The sequence below is a fragment of the Diceros bicornis genome, chromosome 10 (assembly GCF_020826845.1).
Source record: "Diceros bicornis minor isolate mBicDic1 chromosome 10, mDicBic1.mat.cur, whole genome shotgun sequence".
Taxonomy (NCBI): domain Eukaryota; kingdom Metazoa; phylum Chordata; class Mammalia; order Perissodactyla; family Rhinocerotidae; genus Diceros; species Diceros bicornis.
Window position 1 is genome coordinate 35,437,718 of NC_080749.1, and position 14,365 is coordinate 35,452,082.

Consider the following 14,365-nt stretch of genomic DNA (forward strand, 5'->3'; position numbering starts at 1 on the left):
CTGGTGTTCACCGGGGGCAGGGTCATATTTCAGGAGCCATACCTGAGCTCCTATAGAACCAGCCCCTCTCTGTCCTTTCCTGAGTGTCCCTGGGGACTGTGCTGTAGAAAACGGCCCTGAGTGAGGTTAGGCATGATGGAAGGGACTAGATACTTACATCACTTTCTATTAAAGTATTTCTCAGGGCCAGCACCATGTCTTTATCATCAGTGACAGAAAGCTTGCAACCCTTGAGGAACTCTCGGTCCAGCTTGTATTCAAACTGTAATAGAAGAAAGGCAGAGGAAGATGGGAAAAGGAAGGCAGGCACGGGAGGAAGCTGGCATTTGATTAAACCCATAGGCAGTCCTCCTCTTAGGGGCACTATGAGGACTTGCTACCAGAATCGGGGCAGGGGCCTCCTGGCCCCTCATTGCAGGCTGGGCTCCTCCTCTCCAGCCCTGCGGACAGGACCAAGCCTCCCCAGTCTGCTCGCCCCCAGCCCCTCCCCAGCCTCGCTCAGGACTCCGAACCATGTGTCTAGCTGGGCCCACTCATGGGTAAGCAGGCTCTGTGGCCAGGTCTGCTTCCTGAGCTTGACTTTTACTCCTCACAACCCTCCTGTCCTTCTTGGATCTCAAATGAGCTAGGGTTAACACCCACGACCGTGGTTAATAGGCATAATTATTCATCTCTCTCTGTCTCAGGTGTGTCATGCAGTTCTGACTGTCTGGCTCTCCTATCTCACATCACTTTGCTGCAGGGACGACTTGGCAGCCTGGATGAAGTCCGGTCGGTCAGGGGTCCACCTCCAGTGGGCTTTGTTGGCTTCATACTGCTTCTTGTAGTCCAGCTGTTTTTAAGAAGATGAAAATAAATCATTCAGTAGGCTGAATTCATAACCACATGCGTGGCACAGAGGGACTCATCTTGCCTTTTAACACACGACAAATCACAGTTCTTTACGCAAGAGAGACCCCCAATTAAAATTTCTGTGCAGTCTGTGCAGCTAGTCAGCCACTCAAGGGGTCATCTTGTGGGACCCTTGGGTCTCAAAATAGGGGCTAAAACTTTTAAAGGCTCCAGGTGAAATGATTCTTAAAACTCTAAATCTGTCAGTGTAGCTTAATCATCTTCAGAGTCAAGTACTTTTAATTTCTAACTAAAGTCAGACTTAATTTTTTAAAAACTTATTAAACACTTATAGTGTTTATTTCTGGCCAGGCACTTTTCTAAGTGCTTTATAAATATTAACTCATTTAATTTTCATAACAGCTGCATGAAATTGACAGCTGAGGAACTGCCTAGAGGGGTTAAATCACCTGCCCAAGGTGAGACAGCTAGTGAATGTGGAGCTGGGATTCAAACCCAAGAAGTCTGGCTTCATAGGTGCTGGTGCGCTTGCTAGACTTTCATCATAGCTAGACAACTGGCTGCCTCAAGCCAAGTCTGAGGCACAGAAGTGTATGGAATTTGATTTGAGTACCCTTGGGAAGAGCCCTCACTACCAGGCACATTTCTTTCCTCACTCTTTTTCTCCCTCTCTTTTTTTATTGTCAAGGTATAATCTGCACACAATAAAGTGCACATGCTTTTATATATGCTGTTTGATGAATTTTTTCCCATTTTATTCAAACATACACAACAGTTACAAGAATCTTACAGAGAATACCCATATACCTACCACCTGGATTCTACAATATGCATTTTACTGCCTTTGCTTTATCCCACATCTATCCTGCTCCCCATCCCTCAATGCATCCTCAGGACACCTGTAAGCTACCTGCCAGCCCCAAAGGCTTTTCAGTTTGCTGGCCCTATTAAGTATATGTTGTGTCTGGCACCAGTGGGCACCAGTTGGGTTATAATGGTTTCATTATATAAACATTTATATATTTTTTAAAAGTCAATACTCATCTAAATGCACAAAAGTGTTTCTATGGTTGAGGCTTTGAGATGCCCCCTCACAATGAGTCAGTGCAGGAAGTATCTGAGGAGGAGGAAGTCGTAGGCCAACTCGTGACAGCACCAAGTGGCTAAAATGTTTTCTTGTTTTTTTCCCCAGAAGAAGCAGTCTCTAGATTTCGGGGCAAGAGGAGAACAAGGAATGTGGAGGCAATGAAAGACGCTGAGACACTTTCCAAAATGCAACCTGCATTTCAGAATTGAATCTCTATTTCTCAGCCACCTAACATGAACGCTGAGTGGCTGTAACATCCGCAGCACAGGGTGAGGCCACCTTGCTCTTCCCCATTTGCCTCTGTCAGGACCAAAGGCAGAATTTAGATTTCTGGGTCATTACTCATGCTCCTGGGGCCTAACTCTTGATCTGGACTCATTAGAGCTCAATCCCCTGAAGAGATGTAAAAAGAGGTCATGTGTCCTGCAGAAGCTGATAAATCCCCTGCTAGGGTTGGGGAAGTTTCTGGAACTTACATTGGTGTTGACTTTGTAGGCGTCCTTGGCTGCTTTGATATGAACAGCGTCTGGCTTAATGGTGCAATTGGACTTATTTCTTTGGTAATCTTCTTTGTATTTCAGCTGTGGGAGGAAAGACAGGTTAATTTTGTATGGTAGCCTACTAAGCATTTTAAAAAACAGGAAATTAAAACCATGACTACAGTACACAAGTCTCCTTAAGACAGAATAAATCCGTTGTGAAGAAATGATGCAGACATGCAGCTGTGCAGACATGTACTTTACTGTCTCAGATCTTAAAATCAGCTCCCCAGGACACGTTGAATATGTTCTCCAGTGTCACCATAGGATTTATGTCCCCTGAGCTTGTGCTGAAAGAGCCAGCTGGACAGCCACCCACGTGTTTTCCCTTCCCCAAATCAGAAAATCCTGAGTTCAGAACATCTCGTAAAGTGCTGATGGAAGAGAATCCTTCTCCCACTGGCTCAGCCAGACGGAATTAGTCTTGCCCTCCTTTTATGCCCTTACAGTTCTGGCTGTTATCATGTCAGGTTGTAATTATTTGTTTATCTGTCTATTCTTTCCATTAAGCTGAACCCCTTGAGGGCAAAGATTGTATATCATTCATCATCTCATTCCTAGCATCAGGCACATAGAAACCCAATAAATATTTGATGAACGAATGAACTGATGGATGTAGTTTCTCTATCGTCATTGCTAGAGCCACACCTAGCAAGTTTGGGCCTGTGTGGGTTTGGATGGGATGGAGAGGGACAGGGCAGACTTAGCCTCTGCGGGCCCAACACGTACTTTCCTTACCCTGGGCCTGGGATTTCCAGCTTTACCTACTTGTGCTCCTCTCAAATTTCAGGGCCCTGGGGTCCCACCTGGCCTTCTCACTAATTTTGAGGAAGGATCCTAGGTTTTAATGTGGTTATGTCTGAAGTAAAACTGTTCTAAAGAAGCCATAGTAGTGCTTACTAACCTTGCCTGATCATAAGAATCACAGTTTTCTGTGCTTCACCATAGACCTAGTAAATCAGGATCTTTAGGGAAAGGGCTTGGAAATCCATATTTTTCATCAATATCTCAGGTTACTGTTATAATTAGAAAGTTTGGGGAAATGGATGCAGAAATGCTTCATTTTTCTACAGTGAGAGGGAATGGGCTCCTCCAAACAAGGGATCCACCTGAGAGATGTTTATGAACACCCGATGTTCATGTTTGGAGTGCCAAAACTTATTTTAACATTTTTCATGTATCTAAAGTCTTTTATACATTTCTTCCCTCATCAACCGTGCACTGAATGTATTTAATGCTTTTCATGTCAACTCAGGGTCAACAATGTGAACTCATTTATTCATTTACCAAAGAATTCCTTAGCACCAGTCACAGTCAAGGCTCTGGGGGAGGGATGAGCTATTCCACAGTTGCCTTTTCTTTTCTTTCTGATACCCATGAAGTTCTTGAAAATATTTAATCTGTTTTTTCAACTAAAATGATAGTAATTTTCAACCATAGAATCTAGCTATAAATCTGAAAATTGATGAATACAATTTCTCCTCAAATTCAGAGTATTAGAATATAATGGCTACCTTGCTCCTCTTAGTCAAGATAAAGCTTATAGAGTATTAATAGAGTTCATGGCACATTGCATTTTTCAAAACGGCCTCAACAATATCCTCCACCTACATGCTTCTCTGCAATGTGACTTTGCCGCTTGTTCATCTGGAGGTGGCATTTATCTCTTCACCCCTTGAATCTGGGTGTGCACTGTGCCTAGTAGAACATGGCAAAAGTGACTGTGTCAGTTCTAGGGGTAGCCCTTATCTGGTCTGGAAGCTGCTACTTCCTGCCTCTTGGTAGCCAGCTACTGTGCTGTGAGATACCCCAACCCCAGGGAAAGGCTACATGGAGGAGCTCCTGTCTATACAACAGCTGAGCTCCCAGCCCACAGCTGTCATCAACCGCCAGCCATGTGAGTGAGTATCCCGGATGTCCTGGCCCACCCGAGCCTCAGCTGGCTGCTAACATGGAGTAAAAGATCTACCTGGCTGTGCCCAGTCAGCTCACAGAATCATGAGCAAAAAAAGATTATTGTTGTTCTAAGCCACTAAGTTTTAGGCTGATTATTACACAGGGATAGATAACCGGACCAGGGTTTGTTATATCACATTAGAAAGAGGCCAAGATGAGAGGGATTGCAAAGCCATTCCATACTTACGTCACTGACTTCATCTTTGACCTTGCGGACATGCAGCAACATGGGTGTATCATGGATTGTGATGTAGCCTCTGGGTTTGGCCTTGTTGTATTCTAACTTATACAGTATCTGAAGGAGATAAAAAGGCAGAAAGAAACAACGTTATGCTACTCAATTTACAATGTAAAAATATAAATGCAAAGTTGGGGGGTTTTTTTGAGTACATATAAAGGAAAGAGAATTAACTCAACGGGTGCTTTCGTGCTTTCATGCTTTCTGCTTAGGCCCCACTGTCTCTCAAATGGGGCATTTGCCAATTTGGTTGGAAGAATTCATTATTGTGAAAGCACAGTCCTGAGCACAACAGGACACTTAGTGTCCCTGCCTCCCTCCCACTAAATGCCAGTAGAGTCTTGCAGACATTGTGACAATCTAAAATGCCCTTCCACATTTGCAAATGTCCCCTTAGTTTGAGAATCCATTCAGTGTTTCTCCTACTTACATCACTGATTTGTTTGTTAACTCTTGTAGTACGCAGGTGTTCTGGAGTGTCCACAATTGAGGTAAATTTGTCCTTTAGTTTTTCATAGTTTTTCCTGTACTTGATCTAAATTTTGGAAGAGAAGAAGCAGTTAACTTTAAAAAGTAGGATAGAGGGCTTTAAGGAATCTAATTTACCTCTTGAGAGAGTCCCACAGCAAATAGTAGGATTATTATATAAGCCACAGACACAGATGATGATGTCATGGTAGCTTTTCTTTAAACCCTAAGTGGAAATGTTTAATGTAAATCCATATTTGATAGCAATAGTCTAATGAAATGAGCAAATAATAATAAATGATATTTTTCAGTATATTTTCTACACTTGTAAATTAAGGCCCAGAGAGGTTAAGAGACTGAGCTAAAGGCTCATATAGAGTGAGTCTCAGAGCCGGGACTAAACCCTTGTTCTCTGGACTCTGACGAGTAATGATTCATTCACAATATGCTGCATCGAATATGTGTGATCTATTAAGGTATGTTTCCATATCAAAGATGTCATAGATGTAAAATAAAAAATACGTATGTACAGCTTAAAGTATTTATCATTTTTTAAAATGCATTCATTTTTGTAATTTCCAAGTCATGATTCATTTCATGCACACAAGCTGTTTCAAGCGGTACAGATACAGAGAGCGCAACAAAATTTCATGCATAACTATTTGATGGCCATATCAGGACAAAGTTCAGGCAAACAGGATGTTCATAGGGAGACCTCATCTTTTTCATTTCACATATTGATTTGATGTCAAACTAAAGTGATAAAACAAGTTGCTAATACAAAAAATTCATTAAAAACTTTTTTTGTCTGGAAGCAATAGAATTTTATTAACATTGTAATTGGTAGTTAAGCAACTATCACTGCTTTTGGCTGCGTCAAATTTACCTTTCAGCATGTGATGGAAATGTGGTGGTGTGTGCCTCAGTTGACCTTGTAGGAAGGCAAGGTTATCAGCAATCTCCTTAACAAGTGTGTGTAAGGACAGATACACTGGAAATAACCTAGCAGATTCAGCCTCAAACTAAAGAGGGGCCATGTATATGTACAATATTCAAAGAGCTGCAGTGTAATCATCATCTCTCCCAAAAGGTACAGTTCTAGTCATCATTGGACAAAGGACAAACTAGGTGAAAACATTAAATATTCAGATCTTTTAAATGCTGTTGAATCTACTTAATATCCTCAATCTCTAAAGAATCTGTCTCTTTGGGGCAAATATTGAAAAATATAAATTAATGTGATACAAATTTGGAAATAAAGTTTGAAAGAGTCTCAGTTAATCTTACTAGGAGTTCCAAAGGTGCCAGATGATGTACCCATGATGGCTGCTGCATCATCACACGTGGCCACATCCAGAGCTCATTTATAAGGAATGAATATTTATGCAGCTTTATCATGTGAAACCAGCATGGGCAGGGGGCAGGGGAAGGGAATCATGGAAAGCACAAAGGTGAATGTCCCCAAGGCTTCTAAATCTCTTCTTCACATCACATCAGACATTACCTGGCTCCACATGTGTGTGTTGTAGAGGGCAGTCAACATATCTGGACGCAGAATTTCGTTACATCCTTGTTTCAGAAGCATCTTGGCACTAGACTTATATTTTCTCTGTTCATGCAAAGAGCGGTGAAGCACAAAAGAGACTTATGAAGACAGAGGAGAACATGGCTCTATATCCCAATCACCTCTGAGTGAAGAGATGTAGGCACACACACTTTATGTACTCACATATACATGTGGATGAAGACACCAAATACACCGTAAGGCCAAACAGAATGACTGCAATACTTGTGGTTGACCATCCATAGTCCTTGTGAATGGGGAATGATATAGCTAGTCCCACCAAAATTGCTTTACAGAAAAGAAGACATCATTGGAGTAGAAAAATACAGAAAGGAGTTCTGTCTTCTTTTTTTCCATTAATTTGTTTCTTTGTTTTTGCTTTTGCAACTCAATTTGCAGTTTACAGGCCCTCCAGAAGAATAAAGGGTGGGAGGACCCAGCTTTTCTTTTCTTCTTCACCACAGCACATGTGAGGACACAGAGCATGGACTGGCACACTCAAATAGCTCATGGGCTCTTTGGGTGGCTAGACAGATACTTTGAAACAGAACATCTCAATATCATAGGCAGAACCTATGACATCCTTGCAGCAGACGGGACGACATCTCATGAGAAACCCGGAGCACAATCCTGTCTGGGCCGTCCAGCCAGTCTCATCACAGTACCTGACTGATCTGGTCGCCTGCGATCTTAGCCAGCAGATGTCTAGGCTCATCGACTACCAGGTGGTATTTATCTTTCCGCTGCTCATAATCAGCTCTGTATTTTTTCTGCTCAAACATCACATGAAATTATAGCAAGAGTACAAATTCAAGGCTACACAGAAATGTCGCAAGATAAACACTCCAGAGAGCCAGAAATATGTCATTTCTGGAGGTGGGCTCCCAAAGCATTCAGGGTAAAAAAAACTGGGAGGCAAAGAGAGTCAAGCGAAGGAAGATCACCTGGAGAAGCCTGGGGCTTGGAGTAGATCTGATTTATGATCCCAAAATTGGAGTATCTTGTGCCTAAACATTTTCCATCTTCACATACGATGCCATCAGCAATGTTACATTTTATGATATCTTAACTTGTATTTAAAATAAGGCACCAATAAGCTACAGGTTAACTATCTAAGGCTGTGAGAATTAAAAAGCATATTCATGGACAAATTCTAACAGTCTTCTAATGCTGGTTAATTTATTTGATTAAAAAAGAGACCTGGAAATCCTTCAAGAATTAGAATAATAGAAACAAAATATATTATATTAAGACTGTCTTCCTAGGTAGCTACTGACAGTAATTCTTCAGAGTCGTGCCACCTGGAAATCTACTGAAAATGAACTAAATCAAATTTAAAAACAACAAAATAGTCATATATTGAGATAAATATACCATTGGCTACAGTTTCATTTTTAGATACATTTTACTAATTTTCTGAAATTAGAACTTATATGAATCCGTGGAAAACTCAAAGACAGTAAATTAAATCTAAAACCATCCAAACGTAAGTTAATTCATAGCTTGCTTATTTCAGCCATTTTAATCTAAATTTAACTTAAATTAATGCAAAGACAGTTCTAGGAAAGACTGGGTAGAATATAAAAGAATATTTTGTGGGCAAATGGATACTTCTCTGCACCACTGTATGAGTAACAATGGCAATAAATCTGAATGCATGAATCACAACTATCCCCTTAAGGGTGGCTCTTCCAACCACTGCCATTTCTGTGCCTTGGTAAGGGATACGAAATTAACCTTCGACTTCTGGGTCTCCCAACTCTACACAGTATCATGTTTAAGGGAGTTTAGCTGATAGTCAACAAAATCCTTTACCTCATTACTCTCGTCACCCAAAGGGCTGTACTGCCCTATGCTAGTGCAAACAGAGGCAATGACTGTTGTGAGGTCCTCACACCACTCCAGACAGTCCCTACACTTGTTTTTTTTCTTGCTTTTGGCAGAGCCCATCAAATGGTGACATTATAAGAGTCTTTCCAAATCTTTATCTTGAATCTACGCTTAGAATGTCTTTCCTATCATTTTATATATCGAGTTTTAATCAAATAACTCTATAGACTCCTTAAGGAACTGAATAGGCTTAATGGGATCAGGTCATACATACCTCATTCATCAACTGAGTTGCATACTTGAAATGTCTATTGATTGGACAATCCGCGACGTACTTGAAATCTGACTTGATCCTTTCAAATACCTCTTTATACTTATACTAGAGAAAACAGAATGTGGTTACTTGATAGCAGGCAATGAATATCTTAAGAATGAGACATGCCACTTATCTTATCATACAATTGTGATAACTCATTCTCAGAGTCCTCTATCTCCCAAGGCAATGAAGGGTATACCCACCTGGATGTCTTAAAAACTAGCCCCAGAATACACGCTTTCATTGAATGGATGTCAAATAGATCTATGTTCCATATTGGGGAAAAATCCAAACTAGTTTCTTCTTCACTATTTTGCCTTGAAGGTATTTCCACGTGTACTTGAAGGCAGTTTTTAGTCCATTAATTTGAAATAATTTTCCAGTAATTAATCAGATAATCATAATATTTTAGAGCAGGGGTGGGTTAACATCTAGACCACCACCTATTTTTGAATGGCCTATGAACTAAGAATGGTTTTTTTTTGTTTTTTTTTTTTTGTTTTACAATTTTAAGGGACTGTAACAAAGAATATGTGACAGAATGAATGTGGTCCACAAAATCTAAAATATTTACTATCTGGTACTTCTCAGAAAAGTTTGTTGGCTCCTATTTCAGAACTCAAAGGAAGCTAACCCAACTGCTTCATTTTGTAAGTAGGAAAATGAGGTCATAGAAACAAAGTTATTTGCCTCAAGTCACACACCAACTTTGTGGATTAAAATAGTACCACTTTATACTTGCTACCATATCAACTCTAACAGGGTAAATCACCCAGAGACATATTAACAGGGAGGAAATTCTGGAAGAGCCATGAGAAGTTGAACTGAGATAACCTTTTATCAAATTCAAATAAATGATATAAATAAGTGATGACTATAGTCAATAAAGTCAGTACTAAAAAAATTCCTAAGTAAAGTGAACAATTCAGTATGTACTCCAACTATAGCGTCTAGAAGCTAGATAGGGATGGAAATATGAGGAGCTATTTCCTCAGTGCTAATTCTCTCTGTGGGCACTGGAATATGTTGAATGGATGTGGTCATTATCTTTGAGTAGATATACCTTGCTGTAGAGAGTCTTGTTCTTTTCAGCCAGAGTGAAGTCAGGAGTATCGTAGGCATAGCAACCAATGCCTTTAAGCCAGGTCAGATCTGATTTATATTTTATCTGGGAAGAAAAAAACCATAGAAGAGTTTTAAGAACCTATTGCCAAATAGCAGTAGGTTAGGATAGATACAAGTGGAACACATAGAAGCTCTGACTGCTGAGGTATATGGAATAATAAAATGTTAAAACAACTATTTAAGAGAAGTTTCCAGTAATACTGATTTCTGCTCATTTTATGGTGTATTGTTGTATTGTATATAGAAACTTTCATTTTTAATACTAATTAAAGCAATTCAAATTTAACTGGCAGACTTGCCTAGAGGGTATATCATTAGTTCGGCAGCTATATTTTTATATAGAGAGCTAAAATTTCTTTCTAAATGAGCGTTATGTGTCTTAATTGCTTTATGAAGTTGCCTTTTCAATTGATCAAAAATAGGTTATTGCTTAGATGAAGTATATCACTTCCAGTCATGTAATATGATCTAATACATTTAGAAGAGAACGTATGCTCATAAATTTGAATATATTTTTCTCTTTCCCAAGTTGAAGTTCACTCACCTAGCAATGAGTTTTATGATTTAAACATCTATACACAAGAACTAAAATTTAACCAAGTGTTTAATCAGTTTTTATGCAGTGTTTGATTTCATAAGTCATATAGGCATATGAATTTATTTGTAAAAATAGAAGATTTCGAGACTCACATCACTGACAGCATCAGTGACTGCCCGATGGTGGAAATGCTCCGGGCGATCAGCAATGGACCTCCAGATTCCCAACTGGCTCATGTAGTTTGCCTTGTATTTCACCTGTGGTAGAAACACAAAGACAGCTATAAAGTCTCACCCAAAGTCAATGCAAAAATGTCTACTTATCTCCAGAGAGTTTTAGGAAAGGGAGGATACTTTTAAAAAATGATGGTGGGTTACTGAGCCCAATACAAATAGAAATATGTAGGGACATACTTTACTGATGTCATCTGTGACTTTGCGATGGTAAACAATGTCCAGAGCATCCTTCACAGTGTGGTATTTCCCTTTGGTCTTTTGAAACGTTTCTTTGTAGCGTAGCTAGAAAGAGAGACACGCATGGATTATGAAAAACCAGCAAGCTAAATAGTTGAGCTCTTTTAAGTTTGAACTCTCTTGAGTCTTTTCTCCTAGGTTTTCCCGTGAATAAATTTAGGAGAGATTAAAAAGCTAATTTCTCATCTTTGGAGAAAACTAATGAAATCTGAATAAAGTATGGAGTTTAGTTAATAATAATGTATCAATGTTGGTTCCTTGGTTGTGTATGTACGATGTATGATGTATGATGATGTATGATGGAAATGTAAGATGTTAACAATAGAGGAAACTGTGTAAGCTATATAGGAACTCTCTGCACTATTTTAGCAACTTTTCTATAAATCTAAAACAACTTAGTAAAAGTTTAAATGTAAGAGGAACAAACAAAAAGCTTGTTTGGGAGGAGAAAAAAAACAAACATAATCTTGTTGAGCCCAAGACATACTAATGTATATGGAAAAGGGAGAAAGTTCTAGTTGCTAACTCCCAGTATTAAAATGCCTTCTCCATGAAGCAGTCCTGAAATTTTATTTCATTATGATCTTTATGGTATGTCAAGAGACAACAGCTCTGACTTTAACCTAAGAATATGTTAGAAGATTCATCCCATCTATACAAGATGCATACTTCTTTGAGTAGTCTGTTTTCGATCTCAAACAAGTCTTGTATTTTTGGGTAGCTGAGCTAACACATAATTAAAGACGTCTTTTCTTTGACTTTGTAACTTTGTTTTTCAGATGGATAATCTCATCAAATCACTTAGCTCTATTGTGGGGATAGCCACTGCAGATAAGTCAAACTTAATGCCCAAAACTACCCTTGTTACACTGGTCTATTTCAAAGATTAGAGTTATCAGTATTGGTCCTGAGAAAGCCCTAGGGATGGGGCTGTCCAACGGGACACAATGAGGTTCAGGGGCCAATTTCACTGTGTGGCCACCCCCAAAAAGTGGTGATGCAGAAAAAGCTTGATTCAAATTAATGTTCAACAGTAACCTTGAAGTGATAAAGATGGGGATGTCACAAGACTAAAAATATCCTAGGGGATAGATTTTGAGAGCAGTATATAATTTTCTCAGCTTATATTTTCAGCAAGTTGGCATTGCTTCTTTCCAACTAGCAGACTCCTCTCAGCTCCAAATGAAAATTTCTGACAAAATTACAGAACTGAGATACTGTTCCAATTTGCTGTATTCTTTCACATTTCTGTTTAGGGATCACTGTAATTACTTTAAGATGCCTTGAAATCCTAGAGCTACGTTGCTAAATTGAGGGGTTATAGGGTTTCTTGAGCTTTTGGCTGGATTTAACTTCCAACATGTCACATCTTCCAGGGATTCTGTTTCTGGTAATGGGTGCAATGCATTCACAGTTGGGCTCTGAGACACGAAACTGGTAAGGACTGGCCATCTACCCTGGGTTGATTAATTTCATATCTTTATTAACAGATAATCCCATTACCATTAAAAGGCAATCCTGTCCTTGATCATGTGGTAAGGGAAATGAAAGTCTGTACCTTTTACTTCTAACAAATGTGTCATTAGAATGATTTAGGCAATCAAAAGAAGAAAGGGAACAAACATTTTCTGAGTGTCAACTAAGAGCCCAGCACTGTGCTAGTATGTTATATACCTTATCTTGTTTAGTTTAATTATCACAATTCTTATCAGCATTCCACATATAAGAAAACAGAGTCTCAGAAAAATTAGGTAAATTATATAGAGTCATACAGCAGGTAAGTGACAGCATCAGGATTTGAAACCATGTTTGGCTGACTCCAAGACCACGATTTTATGGCTAGACAACAATTAGTTGTCAAGTATCCCTAGGAAGTGCTACCAAAGAATTATAAGAATGGTTCATACTTTTGCCCACAAGGGCAATGAGAAAAATGACAGGATTATTCTTAGCTACTTTGCCTGACTGGTATTTTTTGTGTCTGTTTTTGTTATTGTTGTTTTTAATGTTTCTGTTGTTTTACTGATCCATGTTGTGGGCCAGGACTTTGAAATATGGATATGATTGTAATATCTTCTGTTTCTTAGGTACCTCAGCTGTCCCTATAACAACAGAAGAAAGAAGGAAGGGATGCATACATCACTGGCATTCCAGTAAGCCCTCTTGGCTCTGATGAGGATTGGCGTATCCGGAACCGGAGTGTACCTGTCCTTCATCTTTTCATATTGAATCTTGTACTTTTTCTAGGAAATAAAGATAGAAAAGAGAGACAAACTTAAGTTCAAGTGTTTTCATCTCTCCCAGTTACAACCATGTCACAGATCCAGCCTAGGGACACAATATGTCATGCTCGATAGGAGAATAGCTTTGTCTTCTGTGTTTTGATGCTGCTGAACACAACTTATAGAAATGAGCTCCCTGATCAGAGGCAGCAGGTGAAGGTTTTAACAAAGGATTCTTTTCTTTCACCCAGTGCCTCAGTGCCAAATTCCTGACTTACCTCGCTGACCATGTCCTTCACGTCTCTAGCGTGCTTCAAGGCTGTTGTCTGGTTTCCAGCATGATGATGGGGTCTCTCTTTGGTGGCAAGTTCAACATACAGGTACTAAATAATCAGAGAACAGGGATCAGATGTTATAGAGGTAAAACATTTATTTTTTAGTATTCAGTCCTCTTCATTCATTTCTAACCCTTAAATGGGAAGGCAGTGTCTATTTGTTGTTGTCCTGTATTTTTCTTTGTTTGTTATATGTGTTTCTGTTGATCTGTTTCTCTCTTTATCTGTAATTTGGAAACACATATATGCACTCCAGTTATCTAATATTCTTACTGTTAAGTATGGGCCAATCTAAATCCATATGATAAGGAATGTCAATGGAAGAATGAGGATTCTGATAGAGCCCTCAACGTATTTTTTTTCCATTTTTGCCTGAATGCATGAAATGCAGTTTCATTTGTCTGTGGATAATAGATAGGTCCTATGGAATGAACCAAGCAATGATTTTCACTACCTGGAGTCCACAGACTACTCATCCAATGACAAAAGTCGTATAGAACTTAGAAAAGCAAACTTGACATTACCTGCTCGTGTAAAACATAACCACAGTGATGATGGCCCAAAAGAAAACTGCTTCTTGAAGTGAAGGGGCATGAGGCTGTATCAAGGACAGCCAAGCGTGAGAGGCTGCTACGGACCAGGAGTGGTCAGGCACGCATAACCACCCCCCGTGACGCCAATACAACAGATTTATGAATCTTCATTTATGAATCTTACCTGACTCTGAAGCTTCTGCCCTCGCTTGGCTCTTAAAAGATCAGGAGTATCAGGAACGGAAGTGAAGATTGACTTCAGCTTCTTGCCTGAAGCTCTGTACACCAG

General features: G+C 39.5%; 1 protein-coding gene across 4 annotated transcripts in view; it reads right to left on the bottom strand.

Moving 5' to 3' along the window:
- NEB (nebulin) overlaps window positions 1–14,365 on the bottom strand; it is a 233,271-nt gene that overhangs the window by 42,322 nt on the left and 176,584 nt on the right. For 2 of the 4 annotated variants that reach the window (XM_058548962.1, XM_058548961.1), the window contains 13 exons: window positions 14,261–14,365; window positions 13,487–13,591; window positions 13,125–13,229; window positions 10,927–11,031; window positions 10,666–10,770; window positions 9,914–10,018; window positions 8,809–8,913; window positions 7,370–7,474; window positions 5,103–5,207; window positions 4,622–4,729; window positions 2,416–2,520; window positions 728–832; window positions 158–262 (listed from right to left, as the gene is read on the bottom strand). In XM_058548962.1, the coding sequence (XP_058404945.1) occupies window positions 158–262; window positions 728–832; window positions 2,416–2,520; window positions 4,622–4,729; window positions 5,103–5,207; window positions 7,370–7,474; window positions 8,809–8,913; window positions 9,914–10,018; window positions 10,666–10,770; window positions 10,927–11,031; window positions 13,125–13,229; window positions 13,487–13,591; window positions 14,261–14,365 (1,368 nt within the window). Of the gene's footprint in view, window positions 1–157; window positions 263–727; window positions 833–2,415; window positions 2,521–4,621; window positions 4,730–5,102; window positions 5,208–6,644; window positions 6,750–7,369; window positions 7,475–8,808; window positions 8,914–9,913; window positions 10,019–10,665; window positions 10,771–10,926; window positions 11,032–13,124; window positions 13,230–13,486; window positions 13,592–14,260 lie in introns of all 4 variants that reach the window. The other 2 variants (XM_058548959.1, XM_058548960.1) reach the window with 2 other exon arrangements.